This window comes from Harmonia axyridis, chromosome 2, assembly GCF_914767665.1.
Source record: "Harmonia axyridis chromosome 2, icHarAxyr1.1, whole genome shotgun sequence".
Taxonomy (NCBI): Eukaryota; Metazoa; Arthropoda; class Insecta; order Coleoptera; family Coccinellidae; genus Harmonia; species Harmonia axyridis.
This window is the reverse complement of record NC_059502.1, coordinates 20179294-20203940: the sequence shown is the minus strand read 5'-3', so window position 1 is coordinate 20203940 and position 24647 is coordinate 20179294. Positions and strand designations below refer to the sequence as shown.

The 24647-nt window shown below is 32.2% G+C and overlaps 1 protein-coding gene across 4 annotated transcripts; it reads right to left on the bottom strand.

The window, feature by feature from the left end:
* Nucleotides 1-315: 315 nt before the first annotated feature.
* Nucleotides 316-24569, bottom strand: LOC123673651 (glutamine--fructose-6-phosphate aminotransferase [isomerizing] 2-like). 4 transcript variants are annotated; one of them, XM_045608239.1, is made up of 14 exons: nt 24414-24569; nt 12176-12283; nt 10035-10124; nt 7929-8242; nt 7294-7435; nt 6342-6368; nt 5376-5399; nt 4043-4203; nt 3748-3963; nt 2681-2903; nt 2361-2605; nt 1780-1935; nt 1283-1435; nt 316-1202 (listed from the first exon to the last, which is right to left on the bottom strand). In XM_045608239.1, exons 1-14 carry the CDS (start codon nt 24418-24420, stop codon nt 981-983), a joined length of 2088 nt encoding a protein of 695 aa, XP_045464195.1. In that variant the 5' UTR covers nt 24421-24569; the 3' UTR covers nt 316-980. The 4 variants fall into 4 exon arrangements, with proteins under 4 accessions (XP_045464195.1, XP_045464196.1, XP_045464198.1 ...); XM_045608240.1 differs by lacking the exon at nt 5376-5399; XM_045608242.1 differs by lacking the exon at nt 6342-6368.
* Between the last annotated feature and the right edge of the window lie 78 nt (nt 24570-24647).

The window sequence follows — 24647 nt, the reverse complement described above, 5'->3', positions numbered from 1 at the left end:
AAAATTAGATTGGGTCGAGTAGATCTCGTCAACATTGTATTTGAAATATTCAGAATGTACCAGCAATGAAAGAACCAATATTTAATTTAGCTCAAATTTTTTGAAAAATAGAATTTTTCGTTGAATGTTTATTGTATTCAAATAAATTTCAGATTTCAACTAATTTAATAAGTTCTACGTATATTCCAATTCTTTTTTAACCATTAAAAAAACGAGATACTCCATAGGACAGGTGTATTTTGTGAATAGAAACACAGAAGTTTCAATAACTCTGAACTGACAGATACCTGGACAGAATAAAATAAAACAAAAAAATAACTTCAATTTTTATTTCAACAGGAACTTAAACAAGAATTTAGAATTTCGAAATTCTACCAGGGAATAAAAATTTCCCTTCAGACAACATAATAATAAACTAAATCATTCATAAAAGAAACATCTTATGGACAAATGCAAAGTGATATTTCATGAAGAATGTCAGAAGCACTTAATTATTATTCCATATATATATTCAATATAAGTATAGAGATAAATATAAGTAAACATGATAAAAATATATATTTTTTTACTTTGTATATTTAAAATTAAGTAAAAACTGTGGTGAAAAGACGTACAAAACATAAATGAATTACAAGAATCAATTCATTTTATAACATACTTTGAATATTCTATCAATAAATCACAAGAAAGTATGTAATTATAGTGAAATATCTCAATGATAAAAATTTGACAACCTGATTATTAAATGCATAATGAGATGAACACCTTGAGATCGGGAATGTAAAGGTATAAAAAAATTGTGCGAAAACATTTATCAATATGAAGAGCTTCAACTTCTTTCTGAACAGTACCTATACAATAATCTCTTTAAATGTCAGTCCATGATTCTTCTTCTAATGGTTCAATTTTATGGGTTCACGAATTTTTCATTATTATTTCATGTAATCTTGAGAAGATACTACCATAAATCAGTAGTAGAATCATTCAACTGTTACACTCTTAGCTAAATTCCTTGGACAATCAACATTGCATCCCCTCAAAACAGCTGTGTGGAAACTGAGCAATTGCATAGGAATAACTGTCAGAATACCTTGCAAGCAGTCGACAGTTTTAGGAACTTGCAAACATTTGTAGCCAAATTTCATTGTCTCCTCGTCTCCTTCTTCACAAATGAGAATTGGTCTACCTTCGCGAGCAGTAACCTGCAATGGTAGCTCATTTTAGTTACACATTCAACTTATGCCTACTCGACAACAAAATCATGTCTTAAATAAAAAATTACCTGCTGCAGAGCATTCATGCATTTATTATAAACTGGATCTCTTGTGATGATCATCATGACTGGCATGGTTTCGTCAATAAGAGCAAGAGGTCCATGTTTCAATTCACCAGCCATTATACCTTCACTGTGCATATATGTCAATTCTTTTACTTTCTGGAATAATTATGACACAATGAATAATTTGTTTAAGGCTAAAGTCGCCAAGAAAGTCAAATTCTATAGATAGTCAACTTGTATATGACTATATAGCTAGACTATATTATTACTTCGTAATTAGGTAAATAAAAAAATGTGCATATTCTTGAAGATATCTGAAAATCACAGCTTTCACGCTATTTTTCATATTTATCCACAAAATTCGATTACAAGAAAGTCAAATATAATTTCATATTTCCATAAGATTGACAGTATGTTATGTTCAAACTATAAGCGATTAGGCCTTGTTTAACTTTCGATTAAAACTTTATAAGTATATGACAATAAATCATTTAACTTACCAGAGCTCCTTCCAAGCATGTTGCAAAATTATAACCTCTTCCCATAATAAGCAAAGATTTCTTTTTGTACAAATCTTCAGCAATATTTTTTACTTGATTGTCCAATTTCAAAACAGCCTTAATTTGATCCTGAAGATTCTTCAAACCCTCAACAATCTGCGGAAAATAAGTCCATAAATATTTGTGTTGCATAAAAGATATTGAATGAATAAAGTTTTGTCAGAGGGCAGAGAAGAGAAATTTTGTTTTCTTGTGATCACCCTGTATGATGAGAATTCTCAGGTTGTGGTTAAGGGCTGGCCAACAAAACTTTAAATTTAAATCGAGGAAAATTCCAAAATCCAAGGTTCAAAAGACCAATCCACAATATTGATCAACTGTGCAAACAGAAACGAGCTTACCATTTTCACTAATCTTTCACTTCTCTGATATAAATCTTTTTGTATTTAAATTTTGTGTGTTTTTTTTATTTTATATTTTAGTGTACTGACTGAGAAGAGGAACGCAATTTTTTTTTGTTGAAAAATAGGTAAGTGGTTAAGAACCCCTATGATAGAGGTCAATCTTATGGAATAACTCACCTCCTGTCGCCTTCTCTGAAGAGATAAACGATCTTCACTCATAACGAGTGCGAACATGACCAGAGCTATGAACTGACTTGTATAAGCTTTAGTAGAGGCTACACCAATCTCAGGACCAGCATTAATATGGACCCCACAATGGGATTCTCTGCAAATCGAACTACCAACTGTATTTGTGATACCAACTATAAGAGCCCCTTTGTTTTTGCAGTACCTAAGTGCCATCAAGGTATCGGCAGTTTCACCTGAAATCATTAACTTTGTAAAAGAAGGTTCTTCTAATGAATAATACCATATTTATTGATTAGATTGACTGTTACCTGATTGGGAGATGAAGAAGCATACATCATCCCTGAATACGGGGGTCAATCTATCTAAAAAGTCACTTGCTAATTCAACCATAACGGGAAGTTCAGTGAGTTCTTCAAGAATTTGTCTAGTTGCTATCGCGCTATGGTAACTAGTACCACAGCCAATAAGCATAAGTCTTCTGCAACGTTTTATTTCAGGAACATATTCTTTAATTCCTCCTAATGTAACACACTGAAATATACAAAAAATTGTTGGTTTTGTAAGAAGTGATCAGATCTGTTATAGTCTAAGATCCCGATATAAAACGACCTTCACAGAGATGCTTATTTGATAAAACGTATTTTATATTTAATTTAACATGTCAATAAATATATCACATATGGGTTGCCTTACAAATTTTAGTCCAGAGTAGGTTAATAATTAAAAAAATTTTTTTTTAAACATTTCACCGATTATTAGATAAATTCTATTCCAATCGGAAGTATGAAGCCCATAGAATGTGCAAACGTTAGGTTGCCTATTTTTTTCCGGTCACAACTCTCGGGTAGCTAGGTATAAACAGGTAAATCTATACTAGTATTTTGCAACGGTCTGATTATTGAATCAAAATCAATCAAATTAAAGATTATTTTATTATGAACACGGTGGTATAGGGTTGCCTGCGAAAAATCAGTCCCGAATCCCGGTTGTCGAATTTTAAAAAGTTGAATATTGCTGCGAGTGAATCTGTACGACTGAGAGGTCCCAATCAACCATCTCATGCGATAGAAGAGGACACAGCATAGCAGCTGTTTGAAGTCCGTCCAGTGAAAGAAAGAGAAAAATTTCACGAACTATTTTTGTAAATTCCATGTGGCTTAATGCAACGGATCCAATATGCGTGAAACTTCAGCCTGAGAACTGCAGTTGGTTCTTAGATGAATATTTAAAACCAGTAGGTTGGGGATCATACACCTTTATCAAATAAGCATCTCGGCGAAGGTCGTTTTATATCGGGATCCTATACTATTATGTGAATAGTGAACTACTGAATTGCAATGAATAAGAGTAAGACCAAAGCAAAATATCTGCTTACCCCTGTTTCAAAATTCAATCTACCCCTCATCGTATTAACCACAGATTCTGGTTGTTCAAATATTTCCTTCTGCATGAAATAATCATAGTTGCCCTTCATTATTTGTTGTAATTCCATCTTCAGTGTCGTTATTTCACGAGATTGAGATTCATCTCCTTGTCGTCTGAGTCTGTGAATGCTCAGAAGTCCATTTCTCACTGCTGCTACATCGTCATCCTAAATTTTCGAAACATTCCAGTGAAGATCAATTTAGATACAATTCCTAGTGTTTTTTTTTTCTCCGTCTAGTACTCACCTCGAAATAAATTACCCTGTTGGTATGTTCAATTATGGCGGATGCGTCAGAAGCGAAAAAGTATTCAACTTGCTTGTCTTCCAGCAACTCAAATTCTGTAGTTGAATCACATCTTGGCAAAACTTCAATATCGCCATTACTTCTTGCATGAATGCGATGATCTACAAATATTAAATGTGTCATGGAACATGATATACCTATTAGCTAGAAGAAAAAACCTCAACCTTCAGGGAAAACATAGCAGTGGTTGAAGAATTATTGATGGAATTAGTCACATCGTTATATGAAACAGAAAAAGTGATATTTTTTGTGAACTAAACTGAATATTTTTTTAACTAGAATAATCTCAACAATATCATACTAATTCAAATAAAAAAATTACTGAAGTAGAGAAACAGAGGGTCGGGAGAACAATAACCGTTCTCGATAGACAACATGCAGTGGTCAAGTGAGCACAGGGGCTTTATTGTGGAGCAGTTTTTTCAAAAACGGAGAAAACGTTATGATTACAAAAAGAGCTTTTCGAATTCAGTTCCTTAAATAATTCTAAAATGAGCCAGTGATTACTCTCCGATGCAGACTAAAGAACAAAAACATTTTTAGATTACCACCACGTGGATTTTTGTCAAACTTTGGTACTTATTCATTTCCCCTCTGGCGCTCCTGCGATGACCAAACTTGATACGGTGTATGAAATTGTACATTCACTTCATTATCTTTTTTTTTTCGAAGCAAATAAGTAAGGGGCAGCACTGTACGACGGTCGATTATATTTTTCACAAAATTATAGTTTTACAGTCTTTTGTAATGATTTTTGGTGGGTTTTTTCATGAATATTTCAAAAATAATAATAATATGTACAAAGTACATGTCATCAATTTTTTTTGCGAAAAACGAATTTTTTGTTTGTTTTTAATACGCGAATTGAAAATATTTGCAATGTAGATTATTTTTTGAAGAAATAATGTGAAAACCCCATGTAAATCGGTGCTTTGTAAAAAGAAATATCTCTGATTTCGTTTTGAACTAAGCAGCCACGTGTTGGTGTTCCCTCTCAACACCCTTTCAAGTAACTCTTGATTGGCCACAAAAAAAATTAAATCACTTTATTCTGTTTCAATTCAACATAGACGGCGTTGCACCAACACCAATTTTAAAATATGGATTTTCATTCAAAAAGGTTAAACGGAAAATGCATGTCAAGTATTAGTGATGTATACTTACCAGTTCTTATAACCAATGAAATCTCCGTCACCATATGGTAAAAAGCACAAAAAGTCTAGAAAGTACATAGCATGAAGCAAAAAATGACTGAGGAAAAAGTAGGTACTACCTGAATGATTTGTCTCAGAGTCTCCTGCATACGCCACATACAAACACAAACATTAAAAAAAAATACGAACAAAATAAAAAGCAAGGAACCAATCCCCAGAGAAAATATCTAAAAGGAAATACTACGGTCTTTCATTACAAAATGGTATTATAGAATAATTGAATTCATGCAATTTTTCCACCAATTTTACATCATTATGTAGTTTCTTCAATGAAATCGTATCATATTTACAATAAAAGTTATTGCTAAACTAAAAATTAATATACATCAATGTATGGAAAGTAAAGAATATTTATATTTTCGTGTCTGAATAAAATAATTGAAAATAAATTATTTTTCACTTTCTCTGGGAATAGATATACATATGCAAATAAAAAAAAATATGGCAATAATGAAAATGAATAAAATGTTCACAATAAAAATGATAATGAAAATAATAATAAATCAGAAAAGATCCATAAAGGGAAGCCTTTTTAAAAAAGTATGTTTCAGAATGAACCATGCCAAAGAAAAATACCAATAATCACAAAGCATAATAAGAACCAATAAGTTTCAAGATGGAAATTCCTTTCAGTTATTAATGGAAATCTATTGAACATGTTATTATTATTTGTAAGTACTTTATAAGGTGAGAAATATAGATAAAGTGGTGTTGTTAGGTAGCTCTATAAAGATTATTCAAATGGACGCCTATTTCTGCGTATTATAATATTCATATCTTTCAATTTGAAATAATTCGTTCGATCAAATGAAGACTACAAGCATCTATTAAATTTTCAATTATATTTTGAATCTCCTCTGTTTTCAATATTTTTTGAAAAATTTTATAGAATCCCTTATAGAAGATAATGTCTGGTCAAACATTAAATAATCGTATAATATGTACTTGTTTCAAACCAATCTTGAAAATTATCGGATTCTTCCAGCAAAAATAGAAAGTAAAGAAAATGTAAAGTGGGTATATACCTTCAGATAAACGTCTCGTTGTTTCATCTAGAAGTGTGGACATCAGGAAAAGGTGAAAACAAGAATGTAAGAACAGAAGTTGTTAGAGATGAGTATGTATTGAGTAATTAATAAAGAAAGTAATCATGTGAATCCAAAAAGAAAGATGAAACTTTCATTAAATATGTTTTTCAAAATGCTTACTGTTCCCAGGAAAATGAATTCGTTTTCCCCTCAAAAAATAAATGGCACAAAAAAAATATTTTCGATATTTAATGGATTGAAAAAAAAAACAATTTTCACAAATATTTTGAGTATTGACAACAATTGTTTCTGTTTCCCAACACTGTGGCTTTTATAGGTTATTTTCACATTAAGAAACCACAGTGTTGGCGAAACAATTGTTAAGTTTTATTGAGTTCAACAACTAATTCTAATGATTTGTAGAATAAATAGAATAAATTTTGGGAAGTGCTTATATTTTCTGAGCTAAAGGATTATGAATTGAAAAACAAATAATTTCTTAATATAGGGGAATTTGAATTCAGTTAGGAAAAGAACTGTGATATTAATAATGTGTGTGTTAGTTGAAAGTTAAAAAGCGGTACCTTTGTTATCATTGAAGCTATAAAGGCTTTCAAATATTAGTCAAAAAAAGCTCGTTAATTAATTAATCACAGAGTGAAATTAACTAAGACCTATGAGTAAAAGAAAACCAATTTTGAAAGTCATAATATTCAATATGTCCGACGAAAATATATGAAAATTTGCAGATATACCCCAATTCCAAAATATTCCTATTTCTTATTCAATAGCAATTAAAATCAGAAGTGGAATAATACTAATAACTTAATAAATATCATCAAAACTACTCAACTACTAATTTCTACAGCCAAAATTTCTACCTATGTAATTATCGCCAACCTATACTCAACCAAAAACTCTAATGTTACAGAATAGAAAAAATTCTTACCTTTTCCATAAGAAATGGGAACATTTTCGGTGGCCCATCTTGACTTTGTTTTGATTCCAACCAGTAGAGGTGATCCTCTTCTAGTTGCTACTGTCTCTCCAGGGAAGTACTTAGACTTGAAGCATAGGGCAAATGCACCTTCCTTGAAAAGAAAATATTTCAAATTAGTATCGAGCATTCTGCAGTTAACTTGTGCATGATTGAACTTCAATAATGTAGATTGGAAATTTCCATTAACTCGAATTTTTTGATGGGTCGGAAATAACTTATTAATTATTCAATATTAAAAATTAATTGACACACCTGTGATTTTAACATGTAACTGTATTGGTATATTTTTATTTCGAAAATACAAAAAGGGAGATACATCATGCATTCTCTTTTGGGTTACTTTCGATTATGATTCCTACGTAATAACGTGAAAATCTTCTGTTTGACAATGGATATGTTGATGGCAGTTTTGCTAATACATTAACCAGATAGATAATTAATATCGTGTGATATTACACACTTGGAGATCGTACTTCTTTTTCTTTTTGTATTTTCGTCATTCATTACCAAGGATCAGCCATTTTTATTTTTTATATTTTTATTTGTTTCTGAAAAGTGACGAAAACCTTCAGACCAAAACTCACCAATTGTTGAATGGTCTGCTCAACCAATTCCTTGAATGAATAATTTGGATGTTTCTCGTAGAAGTGATGGACCAATTTGGCAATCACTTCTGTGTCTGTTTCGCTTTCAAAATCGTACCCCTTTTTCTCTAGGAAGACCTTCACTTCCTTATAATTAGTCAATATTCCATTGTGTACAACCACGAAACCATTTTCCTTGTCTGATCGCTGAGGATGGGCATTGGTGGCGTTTGGTACACCGTGAGTAGCCCAACGTGTGTGGGCTATTCCACAGTGGATTTCGCTTATGCCATCAATATCATAATCCTTGGAGACTATAACAAAAACAAATATAAATTTTATTAAAGTCCTTTGAACCTCTACTTCTTTCTAAGTAAGATATGCATTTCAGTTATGCTTAACAATATAACAAAGAACAACATCTCATGTCTATTGGTTGAATAATAACCCATAAAGCTATTGGTTAAATAATACAGATTAAGTGATCCAAAAGTTGATTTAAATCAATCAAGTTCGAGTCATTAATTTCACTCTACATCTTGAGAATAAATGGAAATACTATGATATTTTACATCTACTCACATATTTCACATGTTATAAGCCTTTGAAATGGATATTATAAGGTATAGTAAAAAGAAATCCATTATTCCTGCATGAAGAACAAGGTTTAATGACCACAATTAGAATGGTCCGATTTAGGTCAAATATGTGCCGTTTTGTTCGATAACTTGTTGCCATTTTGTAGGTAATATCATTATGCCCCTCTCAAAGGAGCCGTTGTCCCTATTGGCAAAAAATTGATAAAGTCGATTTTCACAAGCCTCTGTTGAAGCGAATTTTTCACCAGCAAAATTGTTCGCCATAGGCATGAACAGATGGTAATCACTTGGTACCAGGTCTGGACTATAAGGTGGATGCATAAGAACCTCACAACCAAGTTCCCGGAGCTTCTGACGAGACATTATCGATGTTTGTGGCCTGGCGTTGTCCTGATGGAATACAATTCCTCTCTTATTGGCCAAAGCTGGCGGCTTCTGGACGATTGCTTCCTTCAGACAGTCCAATTGTTGACAATACATTTCCAAATTAACAGTTGTGTTGTAGGGGAACAGTTCATAATTGGTAATTCCCTGCCAATACCACCAAACACACAGTAAAATCTTCCTAGCCGTCAATCCTAGCTTGGTCATCGTTTCCGCCGGCTCATCGCGTTTCGACAACGACCGTTTTCACTTGACGTTGTCGTAAGTGATACATTTTTCATCACCAGTCATCAACCACTTCAACAATGGATCGATTTTATTGCGATTCAGCAGCAATTCGCAAAAGAAAATTCTGTCCTTGAGGTTGTTTGCGTTACCTCGTTTGTTAACCCTACATCGAGCAAACGGTTTTTATGCAATCTTCAGCTCTTGGGCAATCGAAACAGTGCATACGTGACGCTCGGACTCGACAATGTCCATAACTTTATAGACATTTTCGAAAATTGGTCTTCCAGTGCGTGGTGCATCTTTAACATCGAAATTACCGGAACAGAATCGACGAAACCAAAATTGCGCAAAATTGGCTGTTACAGTATCAGAACCATGAAAACTATTTACATTTTCAGCCACCTGGCTTGCATTTTCGCCTTTATCGAAGAACTGAAATATAGCGTTTTTTTGCTAGTGTCCACCTTTGACGCGCGCTCAAACTAAAATGAATGAACTAATCACAAAACTGTCACAAAAGTTTTTGTAGTACGATATCTCATCTTTCTAACGCTATCGGACTCATACAACGCGAGATACAGATAAATGAAGCCATCTATTGGGAAAAATAATGGATTTCTTTGAATTACACATAACACAATGTATAGAACTCCATAATTATCAAAAAGATGTGGAGATGTATACATTAAAAACATATCATTTAGAAATCTAGTTGCAGTTTCAATATTTCTACTAATATTATACTGTTGAGTATCACCTGAAGATACATTCTAAAGCTACACAATATTCTTAATAAAATTCATTTTCGTAGAGATGATTGTGGTTTTACTTATTTACACATCTATTAATGTATGTAGGTAAGTATATATTCGTGAAGAAAGATATAGATACTTACAATTTTTGATTTCTTCTTCAAGTTGCTTCACTTTTCCTGATTTCTTGATTACTGCCATTACGTTCTCATCATTACAGTCGATAGCAACACCTGAGAAAAGAATTAAGAATACATTTTTTTTTCTAGAGAACTTACGAGTTGTTGCACACTTGCCCCCAACAGATTATGTAAAATATTAAATTAACTACAATAGAAGAAAATACACATCCTCAAGCATTCATTTATTGAATACTTTCAATGCAGTTCAAAAAACCTTTAGCGTACATTACCTATTTGAACTATGCTATGATATCTATCATATGATAAATGCTCAATGCATCTTCAAAAAAAAAATTATTAGCAGACAACTGATAATTAGTGTTACTTCTTGGACAATCGTTTCTTAGAATGTATTCATTACATCACAAATATTCGATTGCAATCAATAATGGGGGCGAAGTATAGAATAATATTTTTCCAGTGAAGACCCAATATCAATTCCAAGATTCTCCAGATTAATTCTTTGAATGAAATTCGATAACAGACAAAACACTTATCTTAATCCCTTGTTGCTATAAACGGAGGGAATTTTCTCGAAAATGCGGGAAATATGCATTGTATTCTGAATGAAATAAAGATAAGACAACGGACGTAAGCATTTCCAATAACCATTCGCGAATTCTACGAAAAAAAAAACAATATGATATAATAATAAGTATTTTTGCACTCGATATCAATGCGTATTCTGAATATTCGGTTACGTGTTTCAGATCAAGGTCCAACTTTTTACAACAACACACAATATCGTTTGCAACAATCCTTAATTTTAAAGTTTTTCCACAGTTGATAAAAATAATATAGTGTAGTTACTGAATTTTTTTCGAACTGAAAGATACCAAAAGCACTTATCAATGGTACGCTGATACCAACAACAACAAGAAATCTACACTACGAAAAAATAATGAACGGTGTAAATATTTGGATTAAAAAAAACCCTAGTGTCAAGAAATTTTTATATTTCTGTTCAAATATAAAGATATGGCGACGAAAAATATTCCTTGCCAAAAAAACATATTTATATTCGAGTAGGTACCTAATTTATATCGCCTGATATTTTCACAAATTCATTATCGCCAAAACAGGTTTGCCGAAATAGAAATGTTCAAATACATTAGGTCAGGAGCGGTTCTTAAAAAAAATATCTGCGATAAATTAATATTCCAGCAGGATGTCACCTTAATTTATAACGTTGCCATAAAAAATAGACCCTTCCTTCTAATGTTGATCATGAAGAACAAACCTATTCTCTATCTTTAAAATATTTGCAGGTAATATTTCTCGACAATGAAAATATTTCGGGCTCAAAATAATTTTGTGCAACAGCCTTTATCAGGCGTTGTTGATCCGTTCAACAGGTGACGCTCCACGTTACGCATTCAACACGTGTTATATCCGATGCAGTTTGTTCATACAGAGTGATTTACCGGGATGGTCTATTAGACGTTTATGGAAAACTAATGAAATATTGAGCTGAAAATTTGCATATTGGGGTTTGAGACAACGATCTTTCTCCCTAAAATATTTTCAGATATTTACAACTTCTGGTAATACCGGAAAATAACTTATTTCAAATGACACAGCCAGTATATTATTGCATCATTAGATAGCTTTTTTGATGACAATTTTGGCAATATGCCATACCTTGGGATAAAACTCAACGGTTCATGAGTTAATGGGATTCTTATGAAAAATTGTGGCGATGAGGACTCACAAAATTTTTCCTTTCTTTTTCGATTCTGCAAATACATAACACTATAAGACTGTTTGCGGTTTGGATGAAAACTTTACAGGGTGTTTACAAGAAGATCATGAACTTGGACAACTCCAATTCATCAAAACTCAAGATTTTCAACTTAGAACCTATATTTTTTATTATTTCAGCCGATTCTACGTACAAAAATGGAGGGGGTTACTTAAGCAAACTCCATACCTAAAATGAATACTTTAAGAGTTATCGGAGAATACAACCAAAAAAAATAAGATAATGCCTTTACACCTGCATTGGAATCGTTTTCAGCAACTCCCACTTGTTAAAAAGGAATTATGTTAACCCTGAATACCATTTCGAAAGTTGTCACTTTTTAATTGCATATGCAACGTACCTGCTGAGTCATAACCACGATATTCCAACCTCTTAAGGCCATTGACCAGCAGCTCCAAGATTTCGCTCCTCTTCTTGGGGGTCAGATAGTTCAAGTAGGCAAAAATTCCTGGAAGAAGACAATTTCATCAGTAATGGATTCATCTTAATATTGCTAATGCTTGATAGGTATTTCTCGAAATTTGGTTTTATTGAAATGAGGATCTTAATAACTTGTCATAAAGATGCAATCCCATCATGAAATCTTTCGATGAAGAAATACCTTCGTCATCATGAATGATATATCTTTTTTAATTATTTTTAGTTTATGAAGTATGATACGATGACTCAAGTTCTTTCAACATTCTTTTAGATCTGATGGCTAACACCCTATTCTACAGGGTGTTAAAACAAGAGATTCCTTGGATAATTTTAAGAAAAAAAAGTCCTGTATACATGAGCCCGCAACGCATGAGATGCAGGGTGTTTCTTGTAGTCCTCTTTTTTCTGATGATTATACCAGTTTACGAATCTTCTGTTATCTTCGCTACATATCGGGTAAATTAGTACCAAACTAATAATTAATTTATTCGTCATAGCTTACCAACAGTATCATTATAATAATTTGGATTTTCCTAAGGATTACTAGAGAATTGTTTAATCGAAATCGGTAACAAATACGACAAAACTACAAGAAACCAAAAAGTGTAGTTTCTTTTCACATTTTCCTGAACTACCAGTTATCCACCAAAAAAAAAATTAGAGAAAAGAAGCGGGCAATGTTCGAGAACAAATATCACCCTGTATATTTGGATTCAGAATTAGCATATCACATGATGAAAACTTTAAATTGGAATATCTATGACGAATTTGAGTTAAATATCTTGTGCTATGAGAAAAAAACTTAAAGAAAAAACAAACTTCAACACCATGTATCTCGAGAAAAAAAAACGTTTGGGGCCCATGTTTTCTTTTAAATGATTCGAGGAATCTGTCATTTTCGTTTGTAATTCCAATTTGGGAACATCCTGTATAAATGTGCTATCAATTAACCAGAAAAGTCATTGAGGATTTTTCTTCCACAGATTTACTTGATCATGAATTCCTTTTTCATTTTATGGGTACAACCTTCACGCTATTTGTTTTATTGTGTTTGTGAAATGGTTTGAAATGGCCACGAACAAACGGTAGTTCAACTTTTTCAACTCAAAAGTTAGCCAACGATAAGGAAGGGTTCAAAAAATATACAGGGCTTTCGGATATATATTTGCAGTTATTCAAAAGCACTGAATTGGTTTGAATTGAATGGAATAATTAAGATCATTAACAACTAAGACATAAAAGAAATTGTGAAGGCAAATCCAATCTAACATTCTTAAAAAGTATTGATTTTAATGTGAGGGAAACGAAACCATTCGTTTGCACATACACCAGAAGAACAGCATTTGGAAGTTGAGCAACACCACCAAAAACAACCCACTGTAAAGAGCTGATTTTAGGAGCGAAGGTCGAAGGATGAGGAAGCATAACAACTATTGACAGTATTGAGAGAATTTTTTTCATTCCAAATTTGAATATTTCTACAGTTCCTTCATACTTAAGCAATAATAGTATATTATTCAACGAGCTGTAATGCAGGTCATAACTTCACGCAGATGAAGTTTGCACTCGCCTGCGGCTCGTGCTGTAATTCATCAAGTGAGTTATGACCATTACCGCAAGTTGAATACTATACTTTATCTACGACTGTATCAATAAATACTAAGAAAAAAATACAGATTTAGAATATAGACAGAAGGAACGGGAAATAAACATATGTGATCGATCCCGAGAACAAAAGAGATGGAAACTAAGTCACCAATCACAATCAAACTAGCTAAGACTAGCTCGAATCTAGGATAGAGTACAGGCATAGAACTTTATTGAAAAACCTTTATAGTTGCCTATAAAAATGCATTAAAATATACCAAAAAACCTTCCCTGTAAACGATGACTTAATGATCTTACTGCTACACCAATCTTGAAAATTTTTTCAAACTCCTTTATATTTTCTTCGGGCAAGTAATTCTGTATGGTAACGTTAGCTGTTTGTCTTTTGGAAATGTATACCTATATAATATTTCATCTTCACTATCTGAATTAATTGTTTTCAGCAAAACATTCAGAATAATTAGATATCAACTTGATTTGAAAACATCGAAATTATCAAAGTGACATTCCCTCGCACATTCCTCCCCCCAAAAACAATAATGGAATGTTTCCTTTCGGCCAATCGAATAGAAGCAGAGAAGTATAGAAACACAGATCCATATTTTTCGATTTATTATAGTGAGTTATTATAACTCACGCTGTTTGTTAATAGATACTAAGGGCCAGTTGCACCATTTGCCTAAAAAATTTAATTAAAAATTTAAACGTTGATTAGGTACTCTATGATTTCTCTGGCCCTTACTATTAATTGCTCAAAAGCAGTTGAATAATGAATATATAATTCAATAGGAGTAGATAAAGTAATAAATATCCTATATTTTGCAAGCATCAACCGAACGAAATTCATCCGATAAAAAATGAAATAGATGATACAATAATCTTTATGTTCGAGTAGGCAGAACACAAAGCTGCATCTATCCGTAAATAAAAACCATTTTTTATCTTTGCTTGCAATAGGTATTGTTCGCAATTTTGAAAACGTAAATATCCCCTGATATAAACTGATTCATCGAAGGGAATTTATCATCTGAATGGAAATTACGAAGATTAAATTTTTTATCATCTCAAACAAACCTTAATGTTATCAACCTTTCGAAAGAATCATTATCAAATATGTAGTGAAATTTATCGTGAAATTTATCTCGCCGTGCGATCTTTTTGATCTATAAAAAATCTTATCTTGGTATGACCTGAGTAATTTGTCTGAGTATTTTTAGGAAATATGAGGTGCTTTTATTAGAAGAATTCAATTACAAAACGTAAAGGAAATTATTGTTTGCAATTCAAGGCTTCGAAATTCTTTACCAAAATCATTATACGCCCTATTATTTACTGGGAACAAGCATATGATGCTTGTTCCGAGAAAACTGCAGTCTATTATTCTACAAAAAATTTTTTTTATTATTTTAGGCTCTCTTTTATTAGCCGTCATTTGGTACCTCAAAAGTTTTCAAAATTTTTAAATTTGTGCTCTTTCCAAATTTCAACTTGCAACCTCGTTGTTTTTTGGTAATATGTACCTTCTTTCCGACTGATCTTATAATATTATTATTGGAACGGGGGTCGTCTTATAATAAAAACAGTCGTATAGAATATTGAACTAGAGAATATTTCCTACAATTTATGTAACTCCACTTTTTTTGTAAAATCAATAGTTTTGGGGTAGAAGCTCCGCAAAATATACATCAATATGCGTTTTTGCTAAAAAAAAAAACTCATTTCCAGGTGACCTTGTGGTATAGTAAGCGGCGCATTTTTTATCGTGGTGTCCAAGGCCTAATCCACATACTAAGCCAAATTTCGGAATTAAGCGGGATCTTCTTTTCAACCTAGTTTATCGGCATCCGGCTTTCTGAATGTCCTTTTTATATTCAAGAGAAATGAGTTTTAACAAGGTTTCTAGGGCTGAGGCTCAAGTGTCGTAATATGAATTAGCCATAGAGTAATAAACATTGATAGAGGAAGTATATGCAGTTTTTACATGTCCCCAACATGGTTAGATTCCGTTATCGTATATTTTCAAATCCACAATTTTACTATATTGTTAAGAATGTATATTATTTTGAATGTAATATATATTTATTTGAGTGATTCCCGATTGAATATGCAACTTTGAATATTTGGAATCCGATATTCTCCCTAATTGCCGAATTTAAAATAAGCAAAATATTGTTTTTTTTCTGTATCTACCTGCTGAAATCCAAGGTTTGGCAACTTTTGCTCTCCTAGTGTCATCGGTTGGTTCACTTCGTTCGGCGCGCTTGAAGTTTGTTTTCTGAATTTCTGATATATTTAGCCAATTATTTCAATATATTTTGAGTTAATATGAAACGTGAAATATGGGACATAAGAAGTGCGTTTTTTGTGGAAAAACTCGCGAATTGAGTGAAATATCGATGATATGTTTTCATTTCCGCGCGCTTCATACCAAATTTGATATTTCATGTTGGGAACAGAATTTGCTTACTGAAAATGACATAGCTTCCTCTATATATGTTTATTACTCTGAGGATTATGCCCCAAAATGAAATTATCTGAGGCTTTCGATATCCGAGCCTACCCTGCAAATCTCAAAATTGTCGTATATACGAACGTCCAGACGGACGGACAGAATCGACTTTGAGGACGGTTTCGTCATCGGTGAGTCAAACCTTATCATTTGAGGCCATTCCCGGCCCAAAATAATTGGAAAAATATAAACATTGCGTCGAATTGATATAGCGTTTGTTGAACAAAAAATTTTCGTCCTTTCAAGCTAGTCTTCCACGCGGGCTCAACCTAACGTTGTTATTCAATTATGAGTTTGTTGTGTTGCAGCCAGTATAAATGATCCGACTGTCGACAGATGGCATCCATGGTACTAACCCTGAAACCCTATTTTATCAAGAGTAACAATTCCTTTCGAAACAGGAAATAAGTAAGATTTTGAGCATTTTTTTCCTTATTTTCGATTCAGTTAGCGTCCCAAACCGTACAACAAACGATATACAGTTAGCTGTATCCACGCCAGGAAGTCGTGGCTCGATAAATGTTACACCTAAGAAAGTGAAGGTGAAATGTAGTTATTGTAAGAAACTTCATTCTTTGCCACTGTCGACAACAAGAATATGCCCTTTCGCAACCCAGATTGCATTCTCATTGCGGAGAGTCAATGTTCTGTTGGTATATTGCGAAAGACATTATCATATTTCGCCAGTTCGGTTGTGGGTTCCATGGGCGCGACGCTAGAACTAGATGGTTCCCTATAATCTCTTCGCGACTTACGAAACACTTGATTAGTTGAAATTTTGGACTTGGAATATCTTTTTTCTCTTTATGTAATTGGGTCCCTATGATTCTACTTTCTACTCGATTGATTTGTTTTGAAATGAGGTTCGATTTCGATTAGATCATTGGTAATTGGTGTTTTTTCGATCGAGTATCATAATTCACAATGGGAATTTTTACGTGTATCACACACCTTATCTTCTCATGCTTCATGTAGCATTTTATATAGCACTTGAAAAAAATAGATGTTTTCATTTTATCATTCTCTTTATTTTAGAGTATACATCTGGGTACTTTCATAATGTGTAAATTTTGATTCAAGCTCCTCGGGTTGATGGAAACACAGTTGTTTTCGATAGCAATTAATATTGTGTCAATTTCTTATAAAAGTATAATATAAGTCGTACTATCTCACATATCTTAATTAGAGAAAAAAGCAGACATGAAATAAGAAACTCTCTATGAAACATGGTAGACAAAAATCTCCAAAACTATTAAAAGGATTTTCTTGCGATTCTCACAAGTAGATTGAAATATAGGCCTAATCAACCTTAAGATTTCATTTTATTGGAAAAGAAAGAAATATAGTAATAGGGAAATCACATGGATGAAAACATTTATCGAAAAATTCAGGGTTTAGATATTCCATAATAAGAAAGGATACAATAAACCAGCATCAAATTTTCGATATATTTTCAATGTCGTTGAAAGTTGAAATTTGAAAGTAAAGGATTTATTCAATTATTTTATCTTGCTTTTATCCCACAGAATATCATTAAGACCACACAAATCATCTAAAAAAATATTTGATATTGAATAGTATGCCTCGGGTTTGGACAACTTTTTTCCTTAATCCGAAGGTTTATCATTGAAAATAATAACGATATTACGTATTACCCAAAAATGCATCGGTCTCCGAACAGGAATTAACAAGATTTTGAATTATTCATGCGGAATACAAGCATTTTTTCTGGGTGTATCCTTCAAGGATAAAAACAGGTTATCAGAGGAGTGTTTCCTGATAGAAATTCAGTTATTTTCTGAAAGAGATTAACCTTCACCTTATCTGAAATCTCTGCAAATCAAAGAAGTCGCAAATCAAGGAAAAATTAAAGGCTCTGCCTTTCACTATACTTTACTATAAGGAATGACTGAATATTCAAAAATACTGAAAATTTTCCACATTTTTTTCTCGAATGTTTTATCGTGGGTTTTTAACTAAAGGTTGCAAGATATCATAACTCCTTAACAAATTGGGGTACGTTCACGCCAAAAAGTATTGCCTTTAGTTATATAGAAAAAAGATGATAGTCATTGTTGTATCTGAATGAAGACGCGATGGAACACAGTAATGAAACCTACACATAACACAAACTCTTAACCATACAGGAACAAGCTCTAACCTGGAGAGCTCACAAAGACATAGTAGAGTCGTGATAAGAAACACGTTTTCAAGATTTGTGATTGTATACTGTATTATTTCGAAAAAAGGAATTTCTGATTGGAGTCTTCAAAGTTGATTATGAAGCTGGGATGAATGCGGTATAGCAACCAATTCGTGAATCAAATTTCGATTTTTCAAATAAAGAACGTAGGTAAACTTTTCAAATTCCAGAGGTTAATTATTGAAAAATTATAAACTTACATGGGGAGTTCCAGAATAACGTCAGAAAATTTCAATTGTTTTTTACCGAAATACAGGCTGATCTTAATATCTTGGAAACCACGAAAGATTTCAAAATGACCTTTGAAACATTGTTTGTTATAACTTTTCAAACTCTACAAACAAGTGTGGAAAATCTTTCAAAAAAGGCCAGGGTCGTAGAATGAAGGGGTAGCATAGGTTGTACCTGCTTACTCATATTTTTGGAGGAGGATATGATTGGTCGATAAAAATAGAATAAAAAATAAATTCGAAGTCTTTTGGATAAATTATGTGTCGTCCTTCAATTTCATATTCCCAAGCGTTTTCAAAATAAATAAACATATTCTTTAAATGAATAAATATAATCTTGAAGAAGGGATTTTAGTTCTAAAACTAATTTACTACCATGGCTTTTCGCAATGCTTCATTTTTAATGTCAAAATTAATTTGACCTAGTCTTTCAAGTTCCAAATTTTCAAGTTCTTCTGGTACACCCTGTATACATTGATAAAATTTTGCAACAAGAAAGTACTTGCAAGAAATCAAATCTGATTTCAGACGAATATATGCATTCACCATGAAGGTTACCACGACGGAAGAGAATGCCACTGATTGCTTCTTCTTTCTTTGATGCAATCATTGGTTGCAAAGGTAAGGTAATGTGAAACTGTTGCATAATATTCGATGACTTTTAAGATCATTCAAACTTTATGTTCATTTGATTTATTGCAGGCAGAATCCCTAATCACGATATGAGTATATAACTGTTATGGAAACGATATTTTGAATTTCTACAATAATGCGCAATAACTTTACATACACGAAAAAGTTTCTAATGTTCCATTTTATGGAAACAGTGCAAACATTTTTTTCGCACTCAAAACAGTGCGAAAATATTACCCTAATCACTTTCAGTGAATATTTCCCTCCTGTCAAAAATTCCATGTATCTGGAGAACAATTATCGAAAATTACAGCGATAATTGCATTGTAGGAAGCGAAACTGCACTGCGATAATTGTTCTGTTCATAGATGCTTAGTTTCTATGCATCTTACACAATTCGAATCTATGGCAATTCCATTCTAAATCAGTTTGACAGGTAATGTAACAGTTTATTCGGGAAATATTCCCCCGAATTACACTCGTGCATCAAAATTACCGGATAATTTCGCATTCCAGCGTGTTTTCTTTGAAAAACTGCATTCGGTCATTTTCATTTTTGGAGAAAGAGCCCTCCACCTTCGGTGTCGGGCTCTTTCTCCAAAAATGAAAATGAACTCATGCAGTTTTTATGACAACACGCTGTCATGCAAAATTATCGGTAATTTTGATGCACTTGTGCAATTACCTACGATAACATTCCAAAATTTACTGTATTTGAGTGTGATAATTATGCTTACTTATAATTCATATAATACATTTTTGAACTCTCGAACAGAAAAACCTTTTCAGGTTAAGTTCGGATCTTGAATGGCTCAGTTGTCACCAGGACTAAAAAAAAATCAAGAAGACTATCGAAAAAACAGATGACCCCCTATTTCAGCAGATCCTATGGAAATGAGATTTTGCGTGCAGATAAAATTAAAGTTTCAAGGGTGTTTTCTTGTTGATCTCATCATCAAAACCAAAGAAAATTAAAGAAGAATATAAAAAAAAAAAATATTTCCGTGAAGAAATTTGGTTTCTTCAAATTTCAACAGTATTTTATAACGATTTCTAGAGTTTCAGGAGGATGGTGAATTGTTTCTACTAAAAATTGAATCAACCAAATATAATTAATTAATGATTTCATTAATTGCTATAAAATGTGGTGACTTCATATGTATGTGACGGGCACATTATTAATTAATGTTATTATCATATCGTTCAACTCGAGCTACCAGAAAGTTTGAAGCGAATATTATTTTCATGAGCAGCCCTATACAGGGTGTTCCTCAATGATATGTTGATGTTTAAGGGGGCGATTCTTAGAGCAATTTCAAGAAAAAACTTCACATGAACGTATGCAGATATTTCTATGAGAATTGGTACAAGTTTTCATTGCATCAAGATACATTTTCTGATGTACAAACAATTTCATTATTTAATTCGATTTATTCATGACGTAAAACGATTTTTATTTTTTCAGCAGAAACCATGCACCGGACAAGGTAAAAACAAAAGATATTGAAATTGTTCAGAACTGAATGAGAATTTCGAAAAAAAAAAATTAATTTGAGAAAAGGCCAAACTCTGATGCAACTGAATCCCAGAGTGATAAACATAGATAGAGGAAGCATATGTAATTTTTAGTAAGCAAATTTTGTCCTCAACATAAACTATCAAATTTGACAAGAAGCGCGCGGAAATGAAAACATTTCAGTGATGCGACATTTCATTCAATTCGCGAGTCTCTACAAAGAACGCACTTCTTATGTCCCATGGTGAATCATAGTTTCATATCAACTCAAAATATATTGAAATAATTACCTAAATATATCAGAAATTCAGAAAACAAACTTCAAGAGCGCCGAACGAAGTGAACCAACCGATGACACTAGGAGAGCAAAAGTTGTCAAACCTTGGATTTCAGCAGTTATAGATACCGAAAATAATAAATATTCTGCTCATTATAAATTCGACAATTAGGAAAAATATCGGATTCCAAATATTCAAAGTTGCATATTCAATCGGGAATCACTCAAATGAATATATTTCATTCAATATAATATACATTCATAACGATATAGTAAAATTGTGGTTTTGAAAATATATCACAATCCGATAACGTAAGCTAACCATGTTGGGGACATTCAAAAATTGCGTTTACTCCCTCTATCTATGTTTATTTCCATGAACTGAATACAAATAGAAAATAATTCAAATTGATGCATTGAAAACGTGTACCACATTTCATATAAATATCGGCAATAACATCATTGTGGTTATAGAAAAAAAAAGTCTTTAAACTTTACCACCCTGCATCTCAAAAGTTAGCAAGTTCACGACATAAGTTCATATGAAATTTTCTCGTAAAATGACTCCAAGATTCACCCCCTATCATTAAAGAACACCATGTATATGAAGCAATATTATCTTTCACCAGGATAAAAGCAATCCAACATGAAAAAGTTGTGGGGTCTTTCTCACTAAGATGCGTGCAGAACCAATCATATGTCGCTTTCCTGTGTACCTGTAAGGCTATATGATACGCATTAGTAATGCCAATGCATTCCCGTTTTTTGCTCTTTGTAAGGTCAACAAATACCGAGAATGTCAAGGACAACCTCTTACAACGGGTAGTTCTTTCTTTGTTGGAGTGGAGGTGAATTTACTGCTACATCAACTTTTTGCTCAGGTGGGTTGAAAAAAAAGCTACCATGGGTGTAACCAATGTCATATTAAACGGTGCAGGAAAAAGCTGATGATTTGTTGCATCATGATTGTGTTGATTTCATGACTTGCCCCAACATTCTCAATGTTTTTTTTTTAGAATGAAGCAGGAATTATCGATTTCCATTATGTACTGATTATTTCCGTTCAATAATTATTCTCCATATTAGTTCTACATATAGATAATAATATGTGACTTATATACATCAGATAATAATAGTAGCAAGACAATGACCTGGTCAGTCTTTTGCTTTTATACCTACAGTGGGATGTAAAATTTAAGAGTTGATATATTTATAAATTGGATGAATTACTACTGAATATACCAAATATTCGAAAAGAAATTACTTATTGTTGTTCAAATAACTATTGGTGCGAGAAATATAACTCATTACATTTTTGTTTTCATTTTTTAAATTTGTATTCACATTTCAAAATGTTATCGATTCTCACCTGCAGAAGGCATGTCAAGCGAAGTAATTGACAAGAAATTATTTCGATAAAGTAGTAATTTTCAGAAATTATTCAATGTTATTCAACATGAATTTCCATCGAGATAAGAGCGAAAAGACGAAAAGAATAAAATTATTGAAATTATTCAATTACATACTTAAAATATTAGATGAAGAATGACTATGAATTAGTTTCTTAAAAATATTAGATGAAGAATGACTATGAATTCGTTTCAGTCGGATTGAGAAGATTATAAATATATTTCGATTAAATAAATTATTAGGTATTATATGTATCGACGACTGATGATCATTCTTCAATTGTCGCTCAGCGTACATAATATTTTACAATTCCCTCAGCATTTGAATTTGGCTCAAGGAATAATATGTTAATCGAATGCTATTACTCAAATAAAAAAAAAGAATTTAAATTATATAATTTCGCAGGATCTGAACTCTGTTATTCCAAACATCCAAACTGAGATATTCAAAATTCACAATATAGAAACTATCGCGAAAGTACATATCATTAAAAAATGATTATGAGTTACATAGTAATGGTTGCACCCGTCCCTAAAAATATCATCAAAATCACTATGAAGCCGAACCAATATTTCGAGATGAAAAATAACGTACCAAAAAAAAAAAACAACAATATAAGAAAATTACTATCGAAACCAATCGAATATTCTCGAATTCCAAAATTTGGAATTGAGATAAAAAATCGCGGTAACGATTAAGTAATAAATATTGCATTATAATGAATCATGAAATATAAGAAATTATGCTGTTTCAGCTTTCGATTTTCCACATGAGTGATAACACAATAATTTCGATTTATTTCACTATCACCAACACGTTATTGATATACATATGTAAAAGGAGCATTAGGCAGCTTTTGATGGATATAAATAATGAAGCTGAAGATACAGTTGTATAGATAAAATATACAAGTCGAGCCAGTAAATCATTAACCTGCCATCCAAATCAATGAAGATCCTGATATCGTTCATGTTTAAATTTTAATGAAAATAAAAGCTTATTTTTATCGGGAACTTAATAAACGCCGTTTTTTTTTTGTTTTCACAATTATTCTTTGCCAGTTGCAAAAGACCTATTGGGACAATGATTAATCCTTAGCAAATATTGTAACAGTTAATTAACACATGGATTGAATGTGCAAAAATAAAATAATCTCAGAAATAGGTAGGTACAATACATATCCATATCAAAAACTCTTAGGCAAGTATTATTGGCTATTGAGAGATCATTTGGCGATTCAAAATATACCTATAATTGATGAATTAACAGCAGGTTCAGAAATATTGTATTTCATCAGTGGTTTTATTATTATAAATTGAATACTTCCAAAGATAAATCACATATATTCAATGCTCATACTCAGGGATACAGTACTCATCATCCTTCTTACTTTCACTTCCAAAAAAGTAGGTTGTCAAAAAGAAACATGTTTATTATATAATTTCTGGATAAACGAATGTGTCTCAGTATTTAATTATAGCAAATAAAAACATTAAGCTTCTTTGCTCTAGATATATTCAACATAAGAAAATATAGGTATTTCCAAAGATCTCACAAAAAAATTGAATTACATGATAAAACCAAATAACAAGAATACCTGGGAATTTATGCAATAGGTAATTTCAAATTTGTATATATACAAAACTTGTTTTTTTTCAAATCGATCAGAAGACATCAATGTTTTTGATTGAAAATTTAGTAATATAATAATTTTAGATATTGTCAATGCACAAAAATTCAAATAAAAATCAGATTTCACTCTATACACTCACCACACATGTTTCCTCCCTTCTGCAATTATTTTCCTCACAATATTTATTGAAACCCCACAGCACAAGCGACTACAATTTCCTACTGAGTTCAAATAAACGATTGCTTATTATATATAGGCAACACAATAGCTACTACACTGTCAATGCCACATTATTTCCCTTCCCCGAGTTGTCAAAAACGGATTTTGAGGTTGACAAATAAAATTAAATGAACAAAAATTCTACTAAACCTAA

Bases quoted from the DNA above. Each gene is read 5' to 3' on its own strand.
- LOC123673651 (XM_045608239.1), bottom strand. The intron at 7,436-7,928 runs GTGAGTTTTGGT...TTTCTTTTCAAG, and splicing joins AGCAGACCATTCAACAATTG to GAAGGTGCATTTGCCCTATG. The intron at 6,369-7,293 runs GTAAGAATTTTT...CCACACTTCTAG, and splicing joins TCCCATTTCTTATGGAAAAG to ATGAAACAACGAGACGTTTA.